This window comes from Microtus oregoni, unplaced genomic scaffold (assembly GCF_018167655.1).
Source record: "Microtus oregoni isolate MIOR12 unplaced genomic scaffold, Mior012 000012F_ref0000307, whole genome shotgun sequence".
Lineage (NCBI taxonomy): Eukaryota > Metazoa > Chordata > Mammalia > Rodentia > Cricetidae > Microtus > Microtus oregoni.
Window position 1 is genome coordinate 45,699,945 of NW_024543071.1, and position 19,305 is coordinate 45,719,249.

At 37.1% G+C, this 19,305-nt stretch overlaps 1 protein-coding gene across 5 annotated transcripts; it reads right to left on the bottom strand.

Annotated features, from left to right (window-relative positions):
* Positions 1–1,510: 1,510 nt before the first annotated feature.
* Positions 1,511–18,693, bottom strand: LOC121454473 (glycine N-acyltransferase-like protein Keg1). Of its 5 annotated transcripts, XM_041661844.1 has the most exons (7): positions 18,589–18,642; positions 17,258–17,282; positions 11,515–11,604; positions 9,402–9,509; positions 7,546–7,672; positions 5,190–5,361; positions 1,511–2,805 (listed from the first exon to the last, which is right to left on the bottom strand). In XM_041661844.1, the coding sequence occupies exons 3-7, from the start codon at positions 11,590–11,592 to the stop codon at positions 2,403–2,405; spliced, it is 888 nt and encodes a 295-aa protein (XP_041517778.1). In that variant the 5' UTR covers positions 11,593–11,604; positions 17,258–17,282; positions 18,589–18,642; the 3' UTR covers positions 1,511–2,402. The 5 variants fall into 5 exon arrangements, with proteins under 5 accessions (XP_041517778.1, XP_041517777.1, XP_041517774.1 ...); XM_041661843.1 differs by lacking the exon at positions 17,258–17,282 and having other exon boundaries at positions 18,589–18,693; XM_041661840.1 differs by lacking the exon at positions 17,258–17,282 and having other exon boundaries at positions 11,515–11,675; positions 18,589–18,683.
* Between the last annotated feature and the right edge of the window lie 612 nt (positions 18,694–19,305).

Below are 19,305 nucleotides of genomic sequence, written 5' to 3' on the forward strand. Positions count from 1 at the left end.
ATTAACCAAGAAGTCTGGAAGATCTTCTGTATTTTTATATGTTTAATTTGAATAGTGTGTGTGTGTTCATGCACCTGTGTGTGTTCATGCATGTGTGTGTGTGTGTGTGTGTGTGTGTGTGTACAATGCCATTCAGGTGCCTGCAGAGGACAGAAGAGGGCATCAGAGCCCATGTAGTTGAAGTTGCAAATGGTTGTAAGTCATCATCTGAATTCTAGTAATCAAACAGGGGTCCTCTGAAAGATCAGTGAGTGCTCTTCATGGCTGAACTAACTTTCCAGCCCTTATATTTGAATTTTAGAATTTGCTATTATGGATGATTCTGTTGCTAAGAAAGATCTTTAAAAATTAAAGTGAAAATAAAATTCAAAAATATAGTTTGGTGTATGTTTAAATATTTAAGAAATTAAGATTGTAAATAGATGTAAATACACATACACATATATACATTATATATTTTATAGGTTCCTAAAAACATAGCTGGCTTCAAAATGGAATAATAAAGGCATATTATAGCCTTGTTTTAAAATGAACCCCTGGCAGTTCGACTTTAGATTGAAAAAGAAAGTAAATAGTCTATCATTTACAGGAAACATGAGGGGGAAAAACAACTTAAATAACTGTTGGGAGTCACAGGACTGGCAGCAGAAGGATTTAAGTGCTGGAGGGAAGAACTCAGGAGCTGTCTGCTGTACGAGATTTAGACGGTTAATGCTGGCAACATACTCAGGAAAACTTACTTAAATTCAGACTCAGCGTTTATCCTCTCTACTAAAGAGATGGTCTTTCTACAGCCGAAGATCTCCCTCCCTCTCTCTCCTACCATTCCCTTAGCCCTCCAGTTTTGCTTCTCTTCTCCTTCCTCACCCTCTCCTTTTTTCTCTCTCCTGTGTAAAAGACATCCATTTTCCTGGTTTGAGTGCTGTTGTTTCCTCCTCTCCCTACAGTGCTCTCCCTTCTAACATTTAAGCTTCCATAAATAAAGAATAGTTTTATTAAATATTGTAGTGGGAGCTGCAGGCTGCATTCCGCCACCGGCTAGGGCTAGCTTTACCCTAAATAACAACACACAAACTGTATTCTTTTAAACACTGCTTGGCCAATTAGTTCCAGCCTCTTATTGGCTAGCTCTTACATATTGATATAACCCATTTCTAATAGTCTGTGTAGCACCAGAATGTTAGAATCTTACCGGGAAAGATTCAGCATCTCTGACCTGGCGGCTTGCTTCATCGCGTCTGGCCCAGAGAGGGGAAGCATAGCGTCTGAGCTCAATTCCTCTTCCTCCCAGCATTCTGTTCCTCCCACCTATGTTTTAACCTATGGGCCAAGCAGTTTCTTTATTATAACTAACCAATGACCTTCCTCCATCAAAATATGAACACTAGAATGAAGAAACAAAGCTCAACCTTTAGAACAATGCTAATTTCTTCTTCCTGGTGTGGGAACAAATGGTGAAAGTCATTGTAAATTACAAAAAACTAGTCTTTTCTTAAAATTACATAATTTATTTGTGATTAACATGTCACAGAACACCTGTGGAGGCCAGAGGACAACTTGATGGAATTGGTTTTCTTCTTCCAGGTAATGGCTTGATTGCGAACATCTATACTTGATGATCCCTGGTTTATTTCTTAATAATTCTACAATTTCACCACACACATTGGGCATCTGTGTATGTATGTGTAGTAGTTTTTACATACTAACAATATAACAGCTAGGAAGTGACCTGATAGAAAATGATTTTGAATAGGTATTTATAGATGACAAGCTACACCTCCAGTCAATCAAAGAAAAACAACAGAAAGCCAGAGGTGGTATGAATATCTGGGGTGTGGCAGGTCACAAAACAGATCTACTTGCTAATGTACATGGATGAGAAGCTGTAAAACCAAAGTAGAAAAGAAAATGATTTAGTTAAGTGCATTAGAGCAGTGTTCTCAACCTTCAGATTGCAAAACCTTTGAGGTTTGAATGACCCTTTTCAAGGGTTGCCTAAGACCATCAGAAAACTCAGATATATATTTTATGATTCATAACAGTAGCAAAATTACAGTTATAAAGTAGCAACAAAAATAATTTTATGATTACGGTTCACCACAACATGAGGAACTGTATTAAAGGGTCACAGAATTAGGAAGTTTGATAACCACTGTGTTGAAGGCATCCTGAGAATGTGAGGCTTGTGACAGAGTTGGAGCAGGAGACAGTGACCTTCTGCATGACAAGGAAATGGAGTTAAGAGCATGAGCAATGTGAGGGCAGAGAAAAGGTGTGTGCAGTTCATGATATACCCCTGCTCTAGAAACACATGCCCACCTAATGACAATTTAGTACTTCTCTCTGTTCACTCAGCTGTTTCTCCATCTACAAGGACTGTACCCTCAACACTCTTTTCAACTTCATAGAGGCTCATAATTCCATTGGTTCCAAGTACAGGGCATGGGAACATGAGCTAGCCTGGCAACCATTCTCTGTACAGTGAAGTTAGCTTTATCCACATGTGCATACATGGGGAAGCCAAGATCATTTAGAGTCTGAATCTGGTGGAAGGCAACATGGTAAATGAGGCCCTGTTTCCGGTACTGAGGCAAGGTGCCTCCCATTCTCAACTCTCCAGTGTGGTCCATCAGGCCCCAGGACACAGGGATCCCCTCAGGCCCCATAATACAGGAGCTGGGGAAGGTGTGGATACAACGCTCAATAAACTTCTGACTTTTCTCATTGCCACCAAAATGCCAGATGCTATTCACCAGCGCAGCATGTGTAACATCCAGGGAGGTGAATTTGAACAACTGTTGATTACTATTGGAAACAAGAGGAAAGAGCAGCCCTTAGTCACATAGATTATGAAAAATTTTATTTATTTTCCCCTAAATTGCCCCAAGAGGCAGACAGTAGACTCACTAAGACTGTGTGCTCTGTAGCCAGACGGGATGAGCTCCTGTCAACACTGGGTGCATGAAGTGTTGATTAATTGTTCTTCACCTTTTGTGTTTCCCCATCTAGTGAGTAGGGCTAATAAGCAACTTGCAATGGTGTGTGAGGCTTCAGGAGTCATTTTGGGATGAGCTCTGTAGGTGGAGCTAGACACTCTTTTTTCAACTCTGGTTCACTCATCCATGTGCTAAGCAAACTATTCCACCGCTAGATTCTGCTTACTGTCAAGATTTGGGCTAACTTTAAGCTCACAGTAGAACAAAAGTTCCTAGTAGCTTCTAGATAGGAATATTCTCCAGGTTCCCATGTAGTACACAGGAGAGCAGGGTACTTCCAGGAGGAAAATTCCACAAAGGGCTTTAGAATTGAGCATCCTCAAGTCACATACTCGCTGCTGGTTTCGGGTTCTTTTCAGCATTACATTAAACATAAATGGGGATAATATAAAATGTGTTCAAAATATTTTTATTAGGATCCAGTTGTTACATGAAGAGAATTCAATGAACACATATTGGTTTAAAACTCACTGTGTGACAGCTCCTGATGATCCTAACTCTTGCAGGGTTTTCAATATTGGTAGAAGATGAATCAAATATCTAATCTGTAGAATAAATTAACTAGTTTCAAATACTCATGAGTGCTATGAGTAAAATAAATGTGAATCCTGCGCATTGGTGACTTTTATTGAAGTGATTTACCCAGACTGTGATGAAGGAACTTGTGAGCTGATCTGAACTGGATAACAAAGTAAGTCATTAGTGTTCAGACCCATCTGCATAGCAGAGAAGTTTTAGACAGAGGGGAGCTGATCTTGGAGACCTAAGCTCATGAAGGTCAAGTAGAATTGCATTAAAGCTACGGCATAGCATCAGTACCATCTGCATTTAGCTCTAACACTAGAAACAATGTTAAATCATTCACATAAATGAATCATGTCACCTAACCAATATTACAGTGTGAACTGACTTTCTGAGAGAGAGGAAAGAGCAAGAGAGTGAGCTAGTGAGTGAGCAAAAGAGAGAGATAGAGAATTTGAATGAGGTTCCCTTTCCTCTAAATCTAACCAAAATAATTAACATGAAGTAAACTGATGTGAACCAATCTGTCAAATTCTAATGTGTGCCTTCCTTTTCTATTTTATGTGGGAAATAACACTGAAATGACAAAAGTTCGCTTTTGTTATTTTAGCTTGCCTCAGTCTATAAAATCAACCTCTTTCTCTTTAGACTACATCCATGAGAACACTCGTTTGAAAGAATGGCTCAACCTCTGACTTTAGACTCATTTCTAAAAGACAGGTTATGTTTTTAAAGTAAACTTGTAGTATTTTTTAAAATGTCTGGAAGTTTTGTAGGGAAGAAACAAGATAAGGCCTGAGAAATAGATGAAAATCTCCTCTTAGAGGGCTGAGAAGTTCAGAAAGATCAGAAAGCATGTCAGAAAGCATTGAATTCTTGTTAGCAGGAGAGAGACGTGATCCTTATTTAAATTTATTGTAATTAGAAAGCTACCCTGCAGAATATGGTTGGATGGGTACCAGGGCAAAAGCTAGCAGAGGTAGTGAGGGCACTGCTAGTTAAACGGTAACCTACATTCAGATTGTGTAGGCAGATAAAATTTTTAATTGCATGCATATATATGTATATATATATATGGATGTAGCATGTTCATGTATGAAAATCAGAATACAAATTTTGGGAGTTGGTTGTCTTCTTCATCATGTAGGCCCCAGGGATTGAATTCAGGTCGTCTACTTGTTAGCAAGCACCTTTAGCTGCTGAGACATCTTGCTAGTTCTTCATGCAGATAATATGGTTTAAAAAAGGATTTTTGAACATCAAGTCTAAGACTTCAATATAAGCTCATCTCAGTTATTCTGTGCATCCCAAATCTATAGATAAGTGTCATCAAAACAAATAAAATGGGAAAAGACACAGAGGACAAAGAAGGTCAGGTGAAAGTGAGTTTAGTGAGTGGAGCATTGCTGCCCAAAGCCCAGGTACTCCTGGAATGACAATGTGTGTGGGAAAAGAACATAAGGAATTCTAACCTGTGGATTCCAATGCAGCACAGCCTTGCTCAGATCTTGATTTCTACCTTCTAGACTCCAAAACAATGATGGATCGCATGTGCTTTGATTTATCCCTATCCTTTCAGGTAGCCTTCTAACGATCACTTCAGAAATCTAACACAGGAGGCATGTCATTAGTAAGACAGTGATTGGTGCAGAACAGCTTTGAAACACTTACATGGGCCTGGTATTGTCACTGCTGCGCACTAAGTTATTCACGTCCATCAAGGAAGGAGCCAGTTTCTTTGCTGTTTCAAGTACCATATAGAGAAAGCACTGTGTATGCTTGACCTTGCCCAAATTAATGGCTCCAAGATTTTCTATCACTTTGTCCAGGCTTGACTGTGAACCTTCATGGGGAAACAAGGCAGCAAATGATATACCATTAGTCATCTTAACATTTGGGGAAGGCTATTCAGTGTATTCAAAGGGAATATAAACATAGAACCATCAAGTCTTATGTCAAATCGTGACCAGTTTCATATGATAAAGGCTATATCCCTCTCTTTTTCTAAATTTAATTTTTGGATTGTATCACAAACCTTAACTACTTAAGACTACAGTTATATTCAGGAGTTTTGAAATTAGAGAGAAACATGGTGCCAGGGAAGCTCCCAGAAAAACACAAGGATGACCCAGCTAAGACCCCCAGCAAGAGAGGAATTGATGCCTGATCTAGCCTTCCCCTGTAATCATACTGGTGACTTCCTTAGTAGTCATCATAGAGACTTCATCCAGTAACTGATGGAAACAGATGCAGAGGTCCACAACCAAGCACTGTGCCAAGCTCTAATAGCCCAGCTGGTGAAGGATGAGGGATTATATGAGCAAGGAGCTTCAAGATCATGATGGCAAACCCACAGAGACAATTGACCTGAGTTTGTGGGAGCTCAGGACTCCGGAAAAGCAGTTAGACAGCCTGCATTGGACTGACCTCAGCGTTCTGCATCTGGGTGAGAGCTGTGTAGCTTTGTCTGTTTGTGGGCCTCTAGCAGCGGGGCCAGAACCTGTCCCTGATGCATGAGCTGGCTCTTTGGAACCTATTCTCTATGGTGGGATGCCTTACCCATCCGAGATGCAGTGGGGAGGATCTTGGTCCTGCTTCAATTTGATATGCCCTGCTTTGTTGACTCCCATGGGAGGACTTACCCCTTCTGAATGAAGACTGAGAAGAAGTGGATTGGTGGTGTTGTAGAAGGAATATAGGGGAGGGAATGAGAAGAGAGGAGGAAAAGGAAACTGGTTGGTATGTAAAATTTAAAAAAAAAGTACACTCATAGCTACCAAACAAGTTGAGTTAGCATTATGGTTACTGAAATTGAAGGGACATTTCTATGTACACAATCCATTAAATTGTCAGTATAAGGTTCTCAGTATCTATCTATTGCACTAATATGACTCCCTTAACCCAACATTACTTTGCTTCAGTCATAAAACTTGCTTGGGCTCATGGGAAGAATGTGATTCAAAGAGTACACTGAAGTTTACTTTTTCTTTCTGTTCCTGATCCTGTGATTTTTTTCTTGTCACTCAATCCACTTCCATCCCTGAGGTTAAGAGTTGGCACAGTGTTATTATGAAATACCAGACTTGGGATCATGGTGAGCTATTTATATGAGCTCATCATTACCCTCCAGAAAACTGAACCTATATGCGTGAATCCAGGTGTGACTAGCAGAGCTGCCTAATGGAGATCAATTAAAATTTCTTACCCATACAATTGTAAGCTAAAATAATTGTTTTAATTGATATTGAAAAGTTGGGCTGGGCAATGGTGGTGCATGCCTTTAATCCCAGCACTCGGTAGGCAAAGGAAGGAGAATCTCTGTGAGTTTGAGGCCAGACTGGTGTATAAGAGCCAGTTCCAAGACAGGCTCCAAAACTACAGAGAAACTCTGTCTCAAAAAACCAAAAAAAAAAAAAAAGAAAGAAAGAAAGAAAGAAAGAAAGAATAATGAGAATTTGAAATTCTCTAAAACTAGATAGAATATTACTGAGAAGTTTCTATTAAATGTCTCATTTAGTCCTTAAGGAGTTTATGTTTGGAATTAGTGTTATAATCATTTTTTCTCAAATATCTTTGGTCTCCAAAACAGAGCCCTTCCTACTAAGCTCACAATTGGTTCAATCAGGATTCAATCTTAAACCACACTTCTTTAGAAGGCATAGTACTATTTACTAAAATATTCCTTTGAAAATGTGACAATATAATAAAACAGATTTGGAATGGGAGGTTACATTGCCCCATATTTATGTTCTTTAGTAAAATATGGGCATGCTAAAGAAGAAATCTTAAGTCCTAAGGCAGTAAGAAACTACATTAAAATTTCCTTTGTACACTTTACATTCCGCAGCTCTTGAGAGTTCCCCTTGCAGGTGGTAGATGCTGAACCTGGAAACAGATAACAGCATGCTGATTGTCTATAGCTTGCAAAAATGTGTGTGGAAGGTAAGGTGTTGTTCAAGAGGAACAGTGACTTCCACCATGTGTACACAGGAGATAACAACAGCCACATATACCCTGGCTCTCTTACTTTGAATCTGTAGATGTTGTTTCCAGTTAATGACTTCTGATGAGCTGAGGAACTTCTGACAATTCTCAGGATCCTTTGAGTAGATTAGGTAAGTGTTGGTGTAGTGGTCAAGGTCATCTTCCATGTCCTGTTTTCAAAAAGAATAAACCAAAATGTTTATGAATGGGTTGGTGTTTAGTTATATAGGTATTCAGAATTCAGTTACATTGTGAGAAATTAAAATCCTAAAAGTAAGGGCTCCTGTGGATTTATGTTGTAATTATTTACAGTGCAAAAACAAGAAGAAAAGACTTGACTCAATTGAAAGTAAAATAACCCGGAAAAACATTATCCAAACTCAAGGGAAACTAGAGTGCTATAAAATTCATTTAGAAGAATCAAAATAACAAAATAAAAGAAGAGCATTTTGACAAAAGAATACTTTTTGCTCTGGGCTATGAATACTGTGGTATTAAAGTATATACTGAAAACAGAATCAGAATACGACCCCACAAATAGGAAAGTATTGCTAAAGCTGGTAAGCTAGGTAATCCTTCAAAAATAGCTTATTATTGTTTAGTAAATGACAACCTCATAAAGCAAGTAAATGGGCATATATATACCTACACGGTACAAGTTTACAAACTCAATATGGGACTACTTAATTATCAAAGAATATATTGCAGAAATATTACTTCTACTAATATATAATCTGAATGCTTTTACTCCTCAAATTTTGGTGAAGTATTAACTAAAATGATGTATACTGTATAATGATACTGCAGATCAAATTATTAATTTTCTTGTTCTGCCCTATTAAATATTTAAGTCATCTTCAACATTCATGTTGGCAAATATTTTCCACTTGGTATTGAGAATAAATTCTAATTCTCTCCCTGTAACATCAACCACCCTAACCATTCTTTTTTCTACCTTCTTTTATTGTCTTTGCTGTAGATAACTGGTATAGAAAGCAGAGCAGCATCTCAATGGGAAGCTGATATTACAATGAAAATTTATGATGGAGTGAGAATGAGCTGGATTATTTTCAGTCCAGTTATCTTTAAAGACAAGAAATCTGTTTTACCATAGAAAATAGTTGAAAATAAAACTAAGAACTAACTTGTTAATATATAGAAACCTGGCTTAGGTAATACCTTTTTCTCTACAGATTTCCTTTTTTATTGTATAAATATCAATGTTTTGCTTGCATGTATGTATGATATCATATGTGAGCGATGCCTGTTGAGAATAGAAGAAGGTGTCAGATTCCATATAACTGGAATTCCTCACAGTTGGCAGCCACCACATGGGTGCCTGGTTCCAAACCCTAGTCGTCTGCAAGAACAGCAAGTGTCCGTAACCACTGAATGATCTCTCCAGCCATAGGGAAATGTTGTTTTGATGTTTATAATAAAAGATCAAGCCATTTTTTTTTGTGTATCAACATGATCTTATGTTGATAATACTTCCAATAAGTTGCCTCTAAATCCTACAAATAAGACATAAGAAATAATGAAGTGATAAACTGTGCTCACAGTTCTAATCAGCCACTGCTGATGGAGGAACTATGCTGCCAAGTAAAACAAAAGCATGGATAAAAATGAAAGTGTACCATCTGTACCTTTAGTTACCATTCTCCATGGCTTATTACTACACCTTTGTGTATTTCCCTTCTTGAAAGTTTTATAACATTCTGTAATTTTTGTGGACTTTTGTGAATTATTCTTCTGGCAGGGGTTTGATTTACATTAGTACAATTCACTTCTATATTTCATGATGGGATTAGGCAGTAGCATCAACCATTCATCCAGACACATGCTAGGAATGCAACACATGTGGAGATACAGGCATATTTATTCTATATTGCAACTTACCTCCTCCCGAGGTCGAATAACAACAGTATTAAAATCAGGCCACTTGTCCACCAAAGCCTTCAGCTTGAATGGGTTCCCCTGATTCATGTGGAAGACAGTCCCATAAACCTAAATATTTCAAGCCAGCAGAAATGTCATCATATTACAAAGAGATGGGAAGCTGTAGCATATTTGACTAGAACAATGATCATTTTTATGAAAATATGAAATTTTTGTTGGAAAGATGTAATAAATGAATTCTTCAAATGTTTCCTAGTGTCCAGTTGCTTATTGTATCAACAGTATCTTTTAAACATTGAGATAAAATATAAAAATGATGTGATTTACTAATAAACTCATTAACTCTCTTGATGTAGAATCTAATAAAAAATTTTCATAGATATTAGATTTATTTCTTTTCCTATGCACACAAATTTTATGAAGCTGAGACATTTCAGAAATGGTTTCCATTCATGGCAAGTGTTTTACTTACTACGCCTTAAAGAATTTTTGTGATCGCTGCTTTAATATTCCTACTATGTCATTTTTAGATCTGCATCATCTGGCTGTTGATATGTGTGGATCACTGTTTCTCATCTAAGTTAAGATTTAGCCAGGGTTAGTGATACATGTCTGTTATCTCAGATAATAGGGAGGCTGAGGAACTCAGGTTGAAAATTCAAGGACTGCCTGGAATAACCAGGAAGTCCCAGGTCAACCTATAAATATTGGGTTTCCATGCCATTAGTATATTTTATGTAAGACAATTTTACCTCATCTCTTCTGGGACCATATATAGGCCAAATCCTAATTCACTGAAAATTTCCAGTGTGAGTTATGTCAAACATAAAAAGAGATATAGTAATTCTTATACATTAAATCTTATTTCATTGAAATAATATATGCTACAGAGGCATCTGGTAATATACATTTTAATAGATTTTATACTTTAAAAAGGCTTCCTATCATGGTAACGCAAGCTTGTACAGGCCCTTTGTATGTCAGTGTGGCAATTTCTCAGACAATTAGGAAACAACCTTCCTCAAGACTCAGTAATAAACTTTTGATTATGAATCCAAAGGATCCTCAATCATGCCACAAGGACATGTGCTCAACTATGTTCATAGCAGCATTATTTGTCATAGCCAGAACCTGGAAATAAACTTAATGCCCCTCGACTGAAGAATGAATAAGAAAAATGTGGTACATTTACACAATGGAGTACTATACTATACTATACTATACTATGTAGTATAGTACTCTACACAGCAGAAAAAATAATGGCATCTTGAATTTTGCAGGAAAATGGGTAGAGCTAGAAAACATTATTTTGAGTTAGGTAACCCAGACACAAAAAGAAAATTATCACATGCACTCACTCATAGGTGTCTTTTAAACATAAAGCAACGAAAACCAGCCCACAGATCACAATCCCAGCTAACCTAGACAGCAATGAGTACACTAAGAGAGACTTACATAGATCTAATCTACAAGGGAAGTATGAAAAGACAAGATCTCCTAAGTAAATTGGGATCATGGGGACCATGGGGGAGGATGAAGAGGGGAGGGAAGAGGCATAGAGGTGAACAGAGAAAAATGTAGAGCTCAATAAAAATAAATTTAAAAAACATCCTGTTAGTGGCCACAAAAAAAAAATCTTCCCTTGCTAGAGCCATGTTGAGAACACAACTAAAATAAATTTTAAATAAGATCAGAATCCTTATTACTTAGTTTCTAATATGATTTTAACTAAATAGTGATTTATCATTTAAGAATCAGGAAAATTATTATTTTCCACTGGCATTAAACCTAGGACCTTGCACAGGTTAGGTAATTACTATTATTGATGTATATCTTTAACATTCTTTCAAGTTTTTATTTTGTGACTGAATCTCACAAATTTTGAATCATCCTTTGGGAGTAAACTGTGATATTTGTTTTAGACTATGGGGAGCTGCACTTTGATTTTTTAATGTTGTGCAGGTGACATTATTGAGACTTCTTTCTGCTCTGGTAGCATAAACATAGGAGAGAGGAATGTCATGGTGCCAGTTATCAGTGAGTCTTGACTCTTTCCCTCCTCTGCCTTACCACGATGTGGTCCTCAGTTTCTATGAAAACATTCTACTCTTACCTTTAAGGTCTCAGGCAGGTGCTTCCTCAGGGAGTTCTCCAGAACCTGGAGCATCTGAGAACCCTGTAAGTAGAACATCTCTTCTGATACCTTAGATGAAAAGATTAGCGACAATAGCAAGTCAGGAATGGGAAGACCTTTACACAGTGTGTCCAGACTACCTGTAAAATAAGAATTCATAGGCATATAAACATCAGGAATTTATTTCTCACAGGGCTGGGAAATCCGTGATCAAGACATTGGCATGTTTCTTGTCCTGTAGAACTCTGTTTTCTGTTAGATACACCCTCTAGCTGTGCCTTCTTGGGACAGAAGGAGTAGGTTTGCTCTCAGGAGCTTAACCTATGAAGGCATTCATAACATCTGAAAAGGTGGCACAGAACCTCTCCCAAGGGCACCAGCTCCTGCTATAACCCATCATATTGGCAAGAACTTCCAACATAGGACCCTTGAAGACATGCAAACATTTAGATCATAACAATGCTAAACCAGTAGGATCTGGATCTACACCAGCCTTTCCTCATATTTTCTTTTTAGGACATACGATTTTGTGGTCATATTCAGTCTCTTTACTGCTGAAGGTATGTATCAGCTGTAGAAGTTCTTATCTGTAAATAGTGATACTTTAATTTTTTTCCTTTCTAACTTGTATTCCGTTGATTTTCTTCAGTTGTTATTGCACTAGCTAGATTTTCTAGTACTCTATTGAATTTTTATTGCAATTGTGGACAAGCTTGTCTTGTTCGAATTTAATGGAATTGCTTTTAGTTTTTCTCAATTTAATTTGAGTTTGGATATAAGTTTGCTGTAAGTTGCCTTTATTATATTGAGGTATATTTCTTGTATCCCTACGCTCTCTAAGACGTTTATCACGAAGAGGTTTTTGATTTTCTTTAAAGGCTTTTTTGGTGGGGCATATCTGATGAGATAATCGTAAGATTTTTTGACATCAGTTTGTTTATCTGTGGAATTACATTGATGGATTTTCATATGTAAAGCTGTCCATTCATTTCTGGGGTGAAACCTACTTGGTCATGATGGATAATATTTTTGATGTGTTCTTAGATTTGGTTTGCATTCTAAAAAGTAGTTTTGCATCTATGTTCATAAAGGAAATTAGTCTGTAATTCTTGTTCTTTGTTGAATAATTGTGTGGTTTGGATATTAGGGTGATTGTGCCCTCATAAAATGCATTTGGCAATGTTCCTTCTGTTTCTATTGTGAGATAATTTGATGACTATTGGCATTAGCTCGTTTTTGAATGTTTGGTAGATTTCTGTGTTAAAAGCATCTGACTGTGGGCTTTTTTGGATTTGGCGACTATAATTTAAAGGTTAGAGGTCTATTTAAATTTATGCCCCTTTTCTTCTTTTTATTAGAAACTATTGGTCATGAAATACATTTTGATCTTCTTTCCTCCTCCCCCAAACCCAATTCCTTCCAGATACTTCCCACCTCTTTACCCACTCAATTCTATGTTCTCTGTCACTGTCTCTCTCTTTCTCTCTCAAATATAAACCAAGAAACAAAAGTGAAAACACAGCACGAAACAAAAATTAAACTAATAAAGAAATTGGCAAAATAACAATAAAAATGGCAAAAAAGCAAGAGGTAACAAAAATGCCAGAAAGTTTGTTTTGTGTGTTTAGCATACCCAGTGACACTTCCTTTTAGAAAACGTCTGACAGAGGCTGTCATTTTTCAGAAGCTATCTCCTTGATTGTTCACAGTGTTTTCCTATCTCGTGATGGGACCCCATTTCATCTGAATCTATGCAAGTTTTGGTGTGCTGCCATAGTCTTTGTGGCTTGATGAATACATTAGATCCATTTTTTTGATTATTATAATGAGTCTGTATTTTTTAATAATTTCATATTAATTGAATTAGTGAGTTATCTTTTGTCTGCCTTCATTATACACATTTTGAAATTAAGTTGATGTTCCATTTTTATACTAATGTATGATCATACTGCTGTTTGCTCATCCATCCACTGTTGACATAGTTTTAACCAGAATATCTTCTCTTTGTATAAATTTGAATTATTCATTAAAATATAATTACATCTCTCTCCTTACCTAAATTCCCTTGAGCCTTTTCCATGAACCCATCTTACTCCCTCTCAGAGTCACAGTTTCTTTTTATCTTATTATTACATATATATAAATGCATATATATTATATAATATATATTTATCCTTTTGAGTCATAAGTGTTTTTGTATGTATATTATTATGTCATTGCCAGCTGGACTGTGACCGAAAAAGCATGGGATAAAACCGGACTCTCTGAACATGGCGAACAATGAGCCCTGATGAGACACCAAGGACAATGGCAGGGGGTTTTGATCCTACTTAATGTGCTGGCTTTGTGGGAGCCTAGCCAGTTTGGATGTTCACCTTCCTAGATATGGACGGAGGGGGGAGGACCTAGGACTTAACACAGGGCAGGGAACCAGGACTGCTCTGTGGACTGGAGAGGGAGGGGGAGAGGAGTGGGGGGAGGGGGAGAAGGGTGGGAGGAGGGGGAGAAGGGTGGGAGGAGGGGGAGAATTGTGGGAGGAGGGGAAGGGAAATGGAAGGCTGGGAGGAGGTGGAAACTTGTTTTTTGTTTATGTTTTTTTTCTTCTTTTCGCAATAAAAAAAAAACATTAGATCCATTTTGTCTGAAAGACACCATTGCCTTGGAATCCTCTCTGACTATTATGATCTTTTAGCCTTCTCTTTTACATTGATCCCTGAGTCTTGAATGGGGGTGTTGATGAATATGAGAGGGTTTAAGATGAGGGAGGGAGATAGGGTGGGGAGAAGAGAAAAATGTACATCTCAATAAAAATAATAAAAAAATAAAGAAGAAAATGTCTTATTTATGACAAAGAGCTCCAAAATCATTCTCGGCACATTGTCTAGTTTTAGGTGTTTGGGCTAATTCCCATCTACTAGAAGAAGAACTTTCTATGATGTGAGTTAAGAGAGTACTGATCTATGGGTATAGCAGTATGTCATTATGAATCATTTTATTTCTATGTTTCTTCAGTAGAAAATGCAATATGTTTTCACCAAGGTCATGGTCTATCTAAACTTGGGTTCTTGGCCACAGTATCACTATCAGGCATGTGCTACATTTCACAGAGAAGGCCTTAAGGGTGATTTTACAAAGTGGTTGGTTACTTTTGTAACATTTGTGCCATTATTGTACTGGTATGTCTTTTTTTTATTTTTTTTTTAGTATTTATTTATTATTCATACAGTATTCTGTCTGTGTGTATGCCTGCAGGCCAGCAGAGGGCACCAGACCTCATTACGGATGGTTGTGAGCCACCATGTGGTTGCTGGGAATTGAACTCAGGACCTTTGGAAGAGCAGTCAGTGCTCTTAACCTCTGAGCCATCTCTCCAGCCCCCTGTACTGGTATGTCTTGCAGGTACGCCACTGTTTTATGCCACAGGGTTTGTAGCTGGGAAATGTTGATGATTACCTTTCCCTTCCAGTGGTGTGCAAAGTATCTTCCAGTAACATGGACACTATTCAGTAGTGTGAAACTTCTCATTAGGCACAAGCTCAACGCCTCTATTCTCAATGCTATAAGTAAGTGATGGGCCTTACCATCAGATTATAGGGAGTAACCAATGAATTTACAATAGCCTGTGATGTCTTGGAATTCCATGGGACCCCTTGGCCAATAACTCAAAAAGATGCTATTGGATCCTGGCTCTGGAGGTTTTATTTCATGGCTTATGATATCTAGTTGGGGCCCTGTCTCCCATATTATTTGGAGACTCCACTAAAATTATTTTTATATACGTATATATTCTAAAAAGCTTCTATATCAGTAAATTTCTATGTTTTTCAAGCAACATTTAGTATTGTTTGTCTTGCTATCTTCTTACCATTCTTATATTGTCTGTAGCTTCTGTATAGTATTCTTTTCCTCATTCATGGTAATGTTTATACATGCCTTTTATTTGTATTTCTTGGTAACATTAGAGTAGAGATACTCAAATTGGACTCTATAGTATTTTGGCCAAGATAATTCATTCTTTGTTTTTGAAGACAAGCATGTACACAGCTGACTTTATAAAAGAATCCACCGATCTTTAGTAGATGCCAGTGGCAACACTTTATCTCTTGGTAAAAGCAGTGAAAAGGTTACTTACATTTATTCTAATGTTCTGGAGCGTAACAACATAGTATGGGTCTAATATTCCTATAGGCAACTGATTTTTTCCCGGGAAACATTTTTCTGAGAGTGTCACAAACACAAAAGGCAAAGTAAGTCTGGTATAAAATCATAGGCTTTGTTATAATGTCAGCAAACTGGATAGCATGAGAATGTTTGAGAAATGCAGAAACACACACAAATAACAAATAATAATGTGCAATAACAACACAAGTGTGATGTCCAGTTAAAGGGGCAGATTGAAGTCTGAAGAAGGTACAGAAATGGGAAATGTTAGCATTGTTAATGGATAAAGTTCATTGTGGTCTTTAAGGTCTTCAGACAGAGGTTTCACTTTATTGAAAATATATCTAGGTAGAACTAGTCAGAGAAAATGAATACAAAGAATAGATTTTATAAAACCTTTAAGGAATAGAACAAAAATGCAGTGATTATATCCAAACTATGATGAGATTTTATAATCATCAACTCATAGTCTGTCACTTCTCTAAGTAACTATTAATATAAATATTCTTGTACGTATGTAGAAGTGGAGACCTATCGAGTTAAAAGGATGAAACATAAAGTAATACACAAACTTTTGTTAATTATGTATGAGTTTATGTACATTTCACATGTGTTAATCATCAGAATATGGAAGAATACAAAAAATAAATTAAGATAAAAATCAAAATTTTAGAAATAGCTCATCACATGAGCAATATAGATCAAATCTTGTAGGTTAGATTTCTATTTTAGATAATATCGATTAGCAGTGAAAACACTTTATGTTCTTCATATTTTCATCATATTCCATCAGACATTTGTCTGAGACATTTTATTTTCCTGGTAAGTATCCAATGAAAAAGAATTAAAGACAATATTAATTGCCCAACATCCCTGTACCTTTGGAACTGAATAAAAGTTGCTGGAGCATAATACTTCTTTGCAAATATTGCTAACCAAATGTACTGCCAAATTTTCACAATATCTTTGTAGTTCTTATCCCTTTGAAATGGAAACCTGCCATAGATCTCTCAAGAATTTTGACATCAACAAACAAATCAAACTGGATATAGAAAGTCCAAAAGCCCTCAAAACTACATAAAGAACTACAATCCAGGGAGGAAATCTGGGAAATGAAGAGGTTGCCTTCCCTAAGGAAGAACACACCATTTCATTATTCACTGTCAAATCAGTCCTAAAATATATGTACAGCTACAATTTTACAGAACAGGTTAGTTATATTTAGAAATATATATGTATATAAATATTTACATTCAATAAAAATTAGTTGAAAAAGAGGCCATGAATTTGAAAGAGATCAGGGAGGGGTGTATAGGAAGTTTGGAGGGAGGAAAAGAAATCGTGTAATCAAATTATAATCTGAAAATAAAATTAAAGATTTTCTCTATGGTACATATTAGTAGGTACATGCACTTCTCAAGTTGAATAAACACCCCTTTTTCACTGTATAGACGCCTACAAAGAGATCAATATTTCCTTTCTAAAACCAACGTTTGATTTTTTTCCATCTTGTATGAGAGAAAGGACAAGGACTCACCATTCTTCTATGATAAATTCTTACCTATAAATATGCATCCACACAGAGCCTGTTTAGAGCAAATAACAAGCAGCAGGTCTTTTCTGAAATGCTAGCATTCACAGTGTTTTGGTAAATGTTTTACAGAAATCTTTCGACTGAGGATGTACTCTGGACTTTGATTTTCATTAAAAAAAAATGGAAACCAAAATTTTGGCTGTCTTGAGAGTCAGAACATTCCAGTATCCCCACAGATGTGTGCCAGGAAGATGACTATGCAAATCTGAGTTCCTGATTGTGTATGTCCTCTCAGCTTCTCATACATCATTTTCTTGGCCCACAGGAAAACAGCTGACCAGGACTAGAAAGAATCTGTGATGGGGCTGGAGAGATGGCTCAGTGGTTAAGAGCATTGCCTGCTCTTCCAAAGGTTCTGAGTTCAATTCCCAGCAACCACATGGTGGCTCACAACCATCTGTAATTAGGTCTGGTGCCCTCTTGTGGCCTTCAGGCATACACACAGACAGAATATTGTATACATAATAAATAAATAAATAAATGTTTTAAAAAAAAGAATCTGTGATTGTCTAGAAAATACTTTCCTCATCGCCTATGTGGAATTTCCCTCTGTATGCTGTAAACATGTTTATTAAGCTCTGTTTACATTTCTCGCCTTCCCAGTTTCCTGCTGCAGTAACAAGAAGGAAGCCAGAAGTGTTGGGTAAATTTAGTTCTGAAAAATTTAGTTTCTTATCTATACACTGTATGGCACCGGCCCAGACATAAACCATTTCTTGTACCAGAGTGGAGGTGTGGGAATAAATGAGATACAGTTCACACGACAATATCAGGAGGGAGTCTCAGGGTTCATTTAAATCCTGAAGGTTACCCACATTTATTATCCAAACAGCTTTTATATCAATCATAAACTGAGGGGGAAACTCATTAGCATTCTGTTTCCTAGGTAGCAGGGGAAATGATCTAGGTCACGCCCATAGCTGTGCTTGCTGTCATGTCCATGTCCATGCTCACTGTGCCACATAGACTGGAAACACCTCTTCCCCAGGTAACCTCCTAAATTACAATAGAAGGAGCAGAACGACATTGGCATATGCTGACCAATTGCTTAGGGTGGCATCAGGTTGTCTCACTATCAAAAGGCTAGGTGACCACCTTCTGTGTGGGAGTTGCAAATTGTGCCTGTCAGGTCGCACAGAATTCTGACTGCCATACAATATAGGAATATGAGCCTGTATTATCCTACCCCTACAATCCATCCCTTATATTAATTTTAGTAAAACCTGTGCCTCTTCAACAGGGCATATGATCATATCATATCTGATTAGGAAAAGACTCTTTCATTTACCCACACTTACCTGTCTTCGGAAACAAGCATTCTAATCATGCGAGTTTCTGTGTTAGGCATCTGGGGAGAAGAAGCGTCAAACTCATCTCTGACTGCCGACCTCTGTGAAACAAAAGAGATTAAGGGAGAGAAATACCTTTGGGTTCTCTGAATCAGAGATAACCAGACCCTAAATTAATCCATTACATCACCGATTCCAGACTATGACAACATCAGGGTGCTGCAATAGTCACTGTAGAGCCCAAGGTGCAAAGTCTACACCAGATTGTTCAAATCCCCAGACAGGCTTGCTCTTGAAGTGCACTGCCAGATCAGTGCTTTTTGTAAAGATTGAAGTAAGTGCCTACCTCTTCAAATCTACAAAAGATGACTGTAAAATAAAGGGCAATTAAGGGACCATCAAAATGCATCAACAGGTACCCAAAATAAAGTGTTAGTGACTCATAACTAGAGTGAGATGCATAAGATCCCAGACAAGAAATTTGAAATATCTGCTTTAATGATGTTCAAAGAACATTTAGAGTTTTCTAAATGTTTATTGTTTAATAAAACTTAAAATAAGGTAGAAATACAATAATTGACTCAACATAAAAATCAATACTTATTGACATATTGAAATAAAACTTTTTAAAAATCAAATGAATCCTGAATCTGAAGCACAAAAAATAAAATTGAAAACATAATGGAGAACATTGACAGTAGAATAGATCAAGTCAAAGAAATAGTC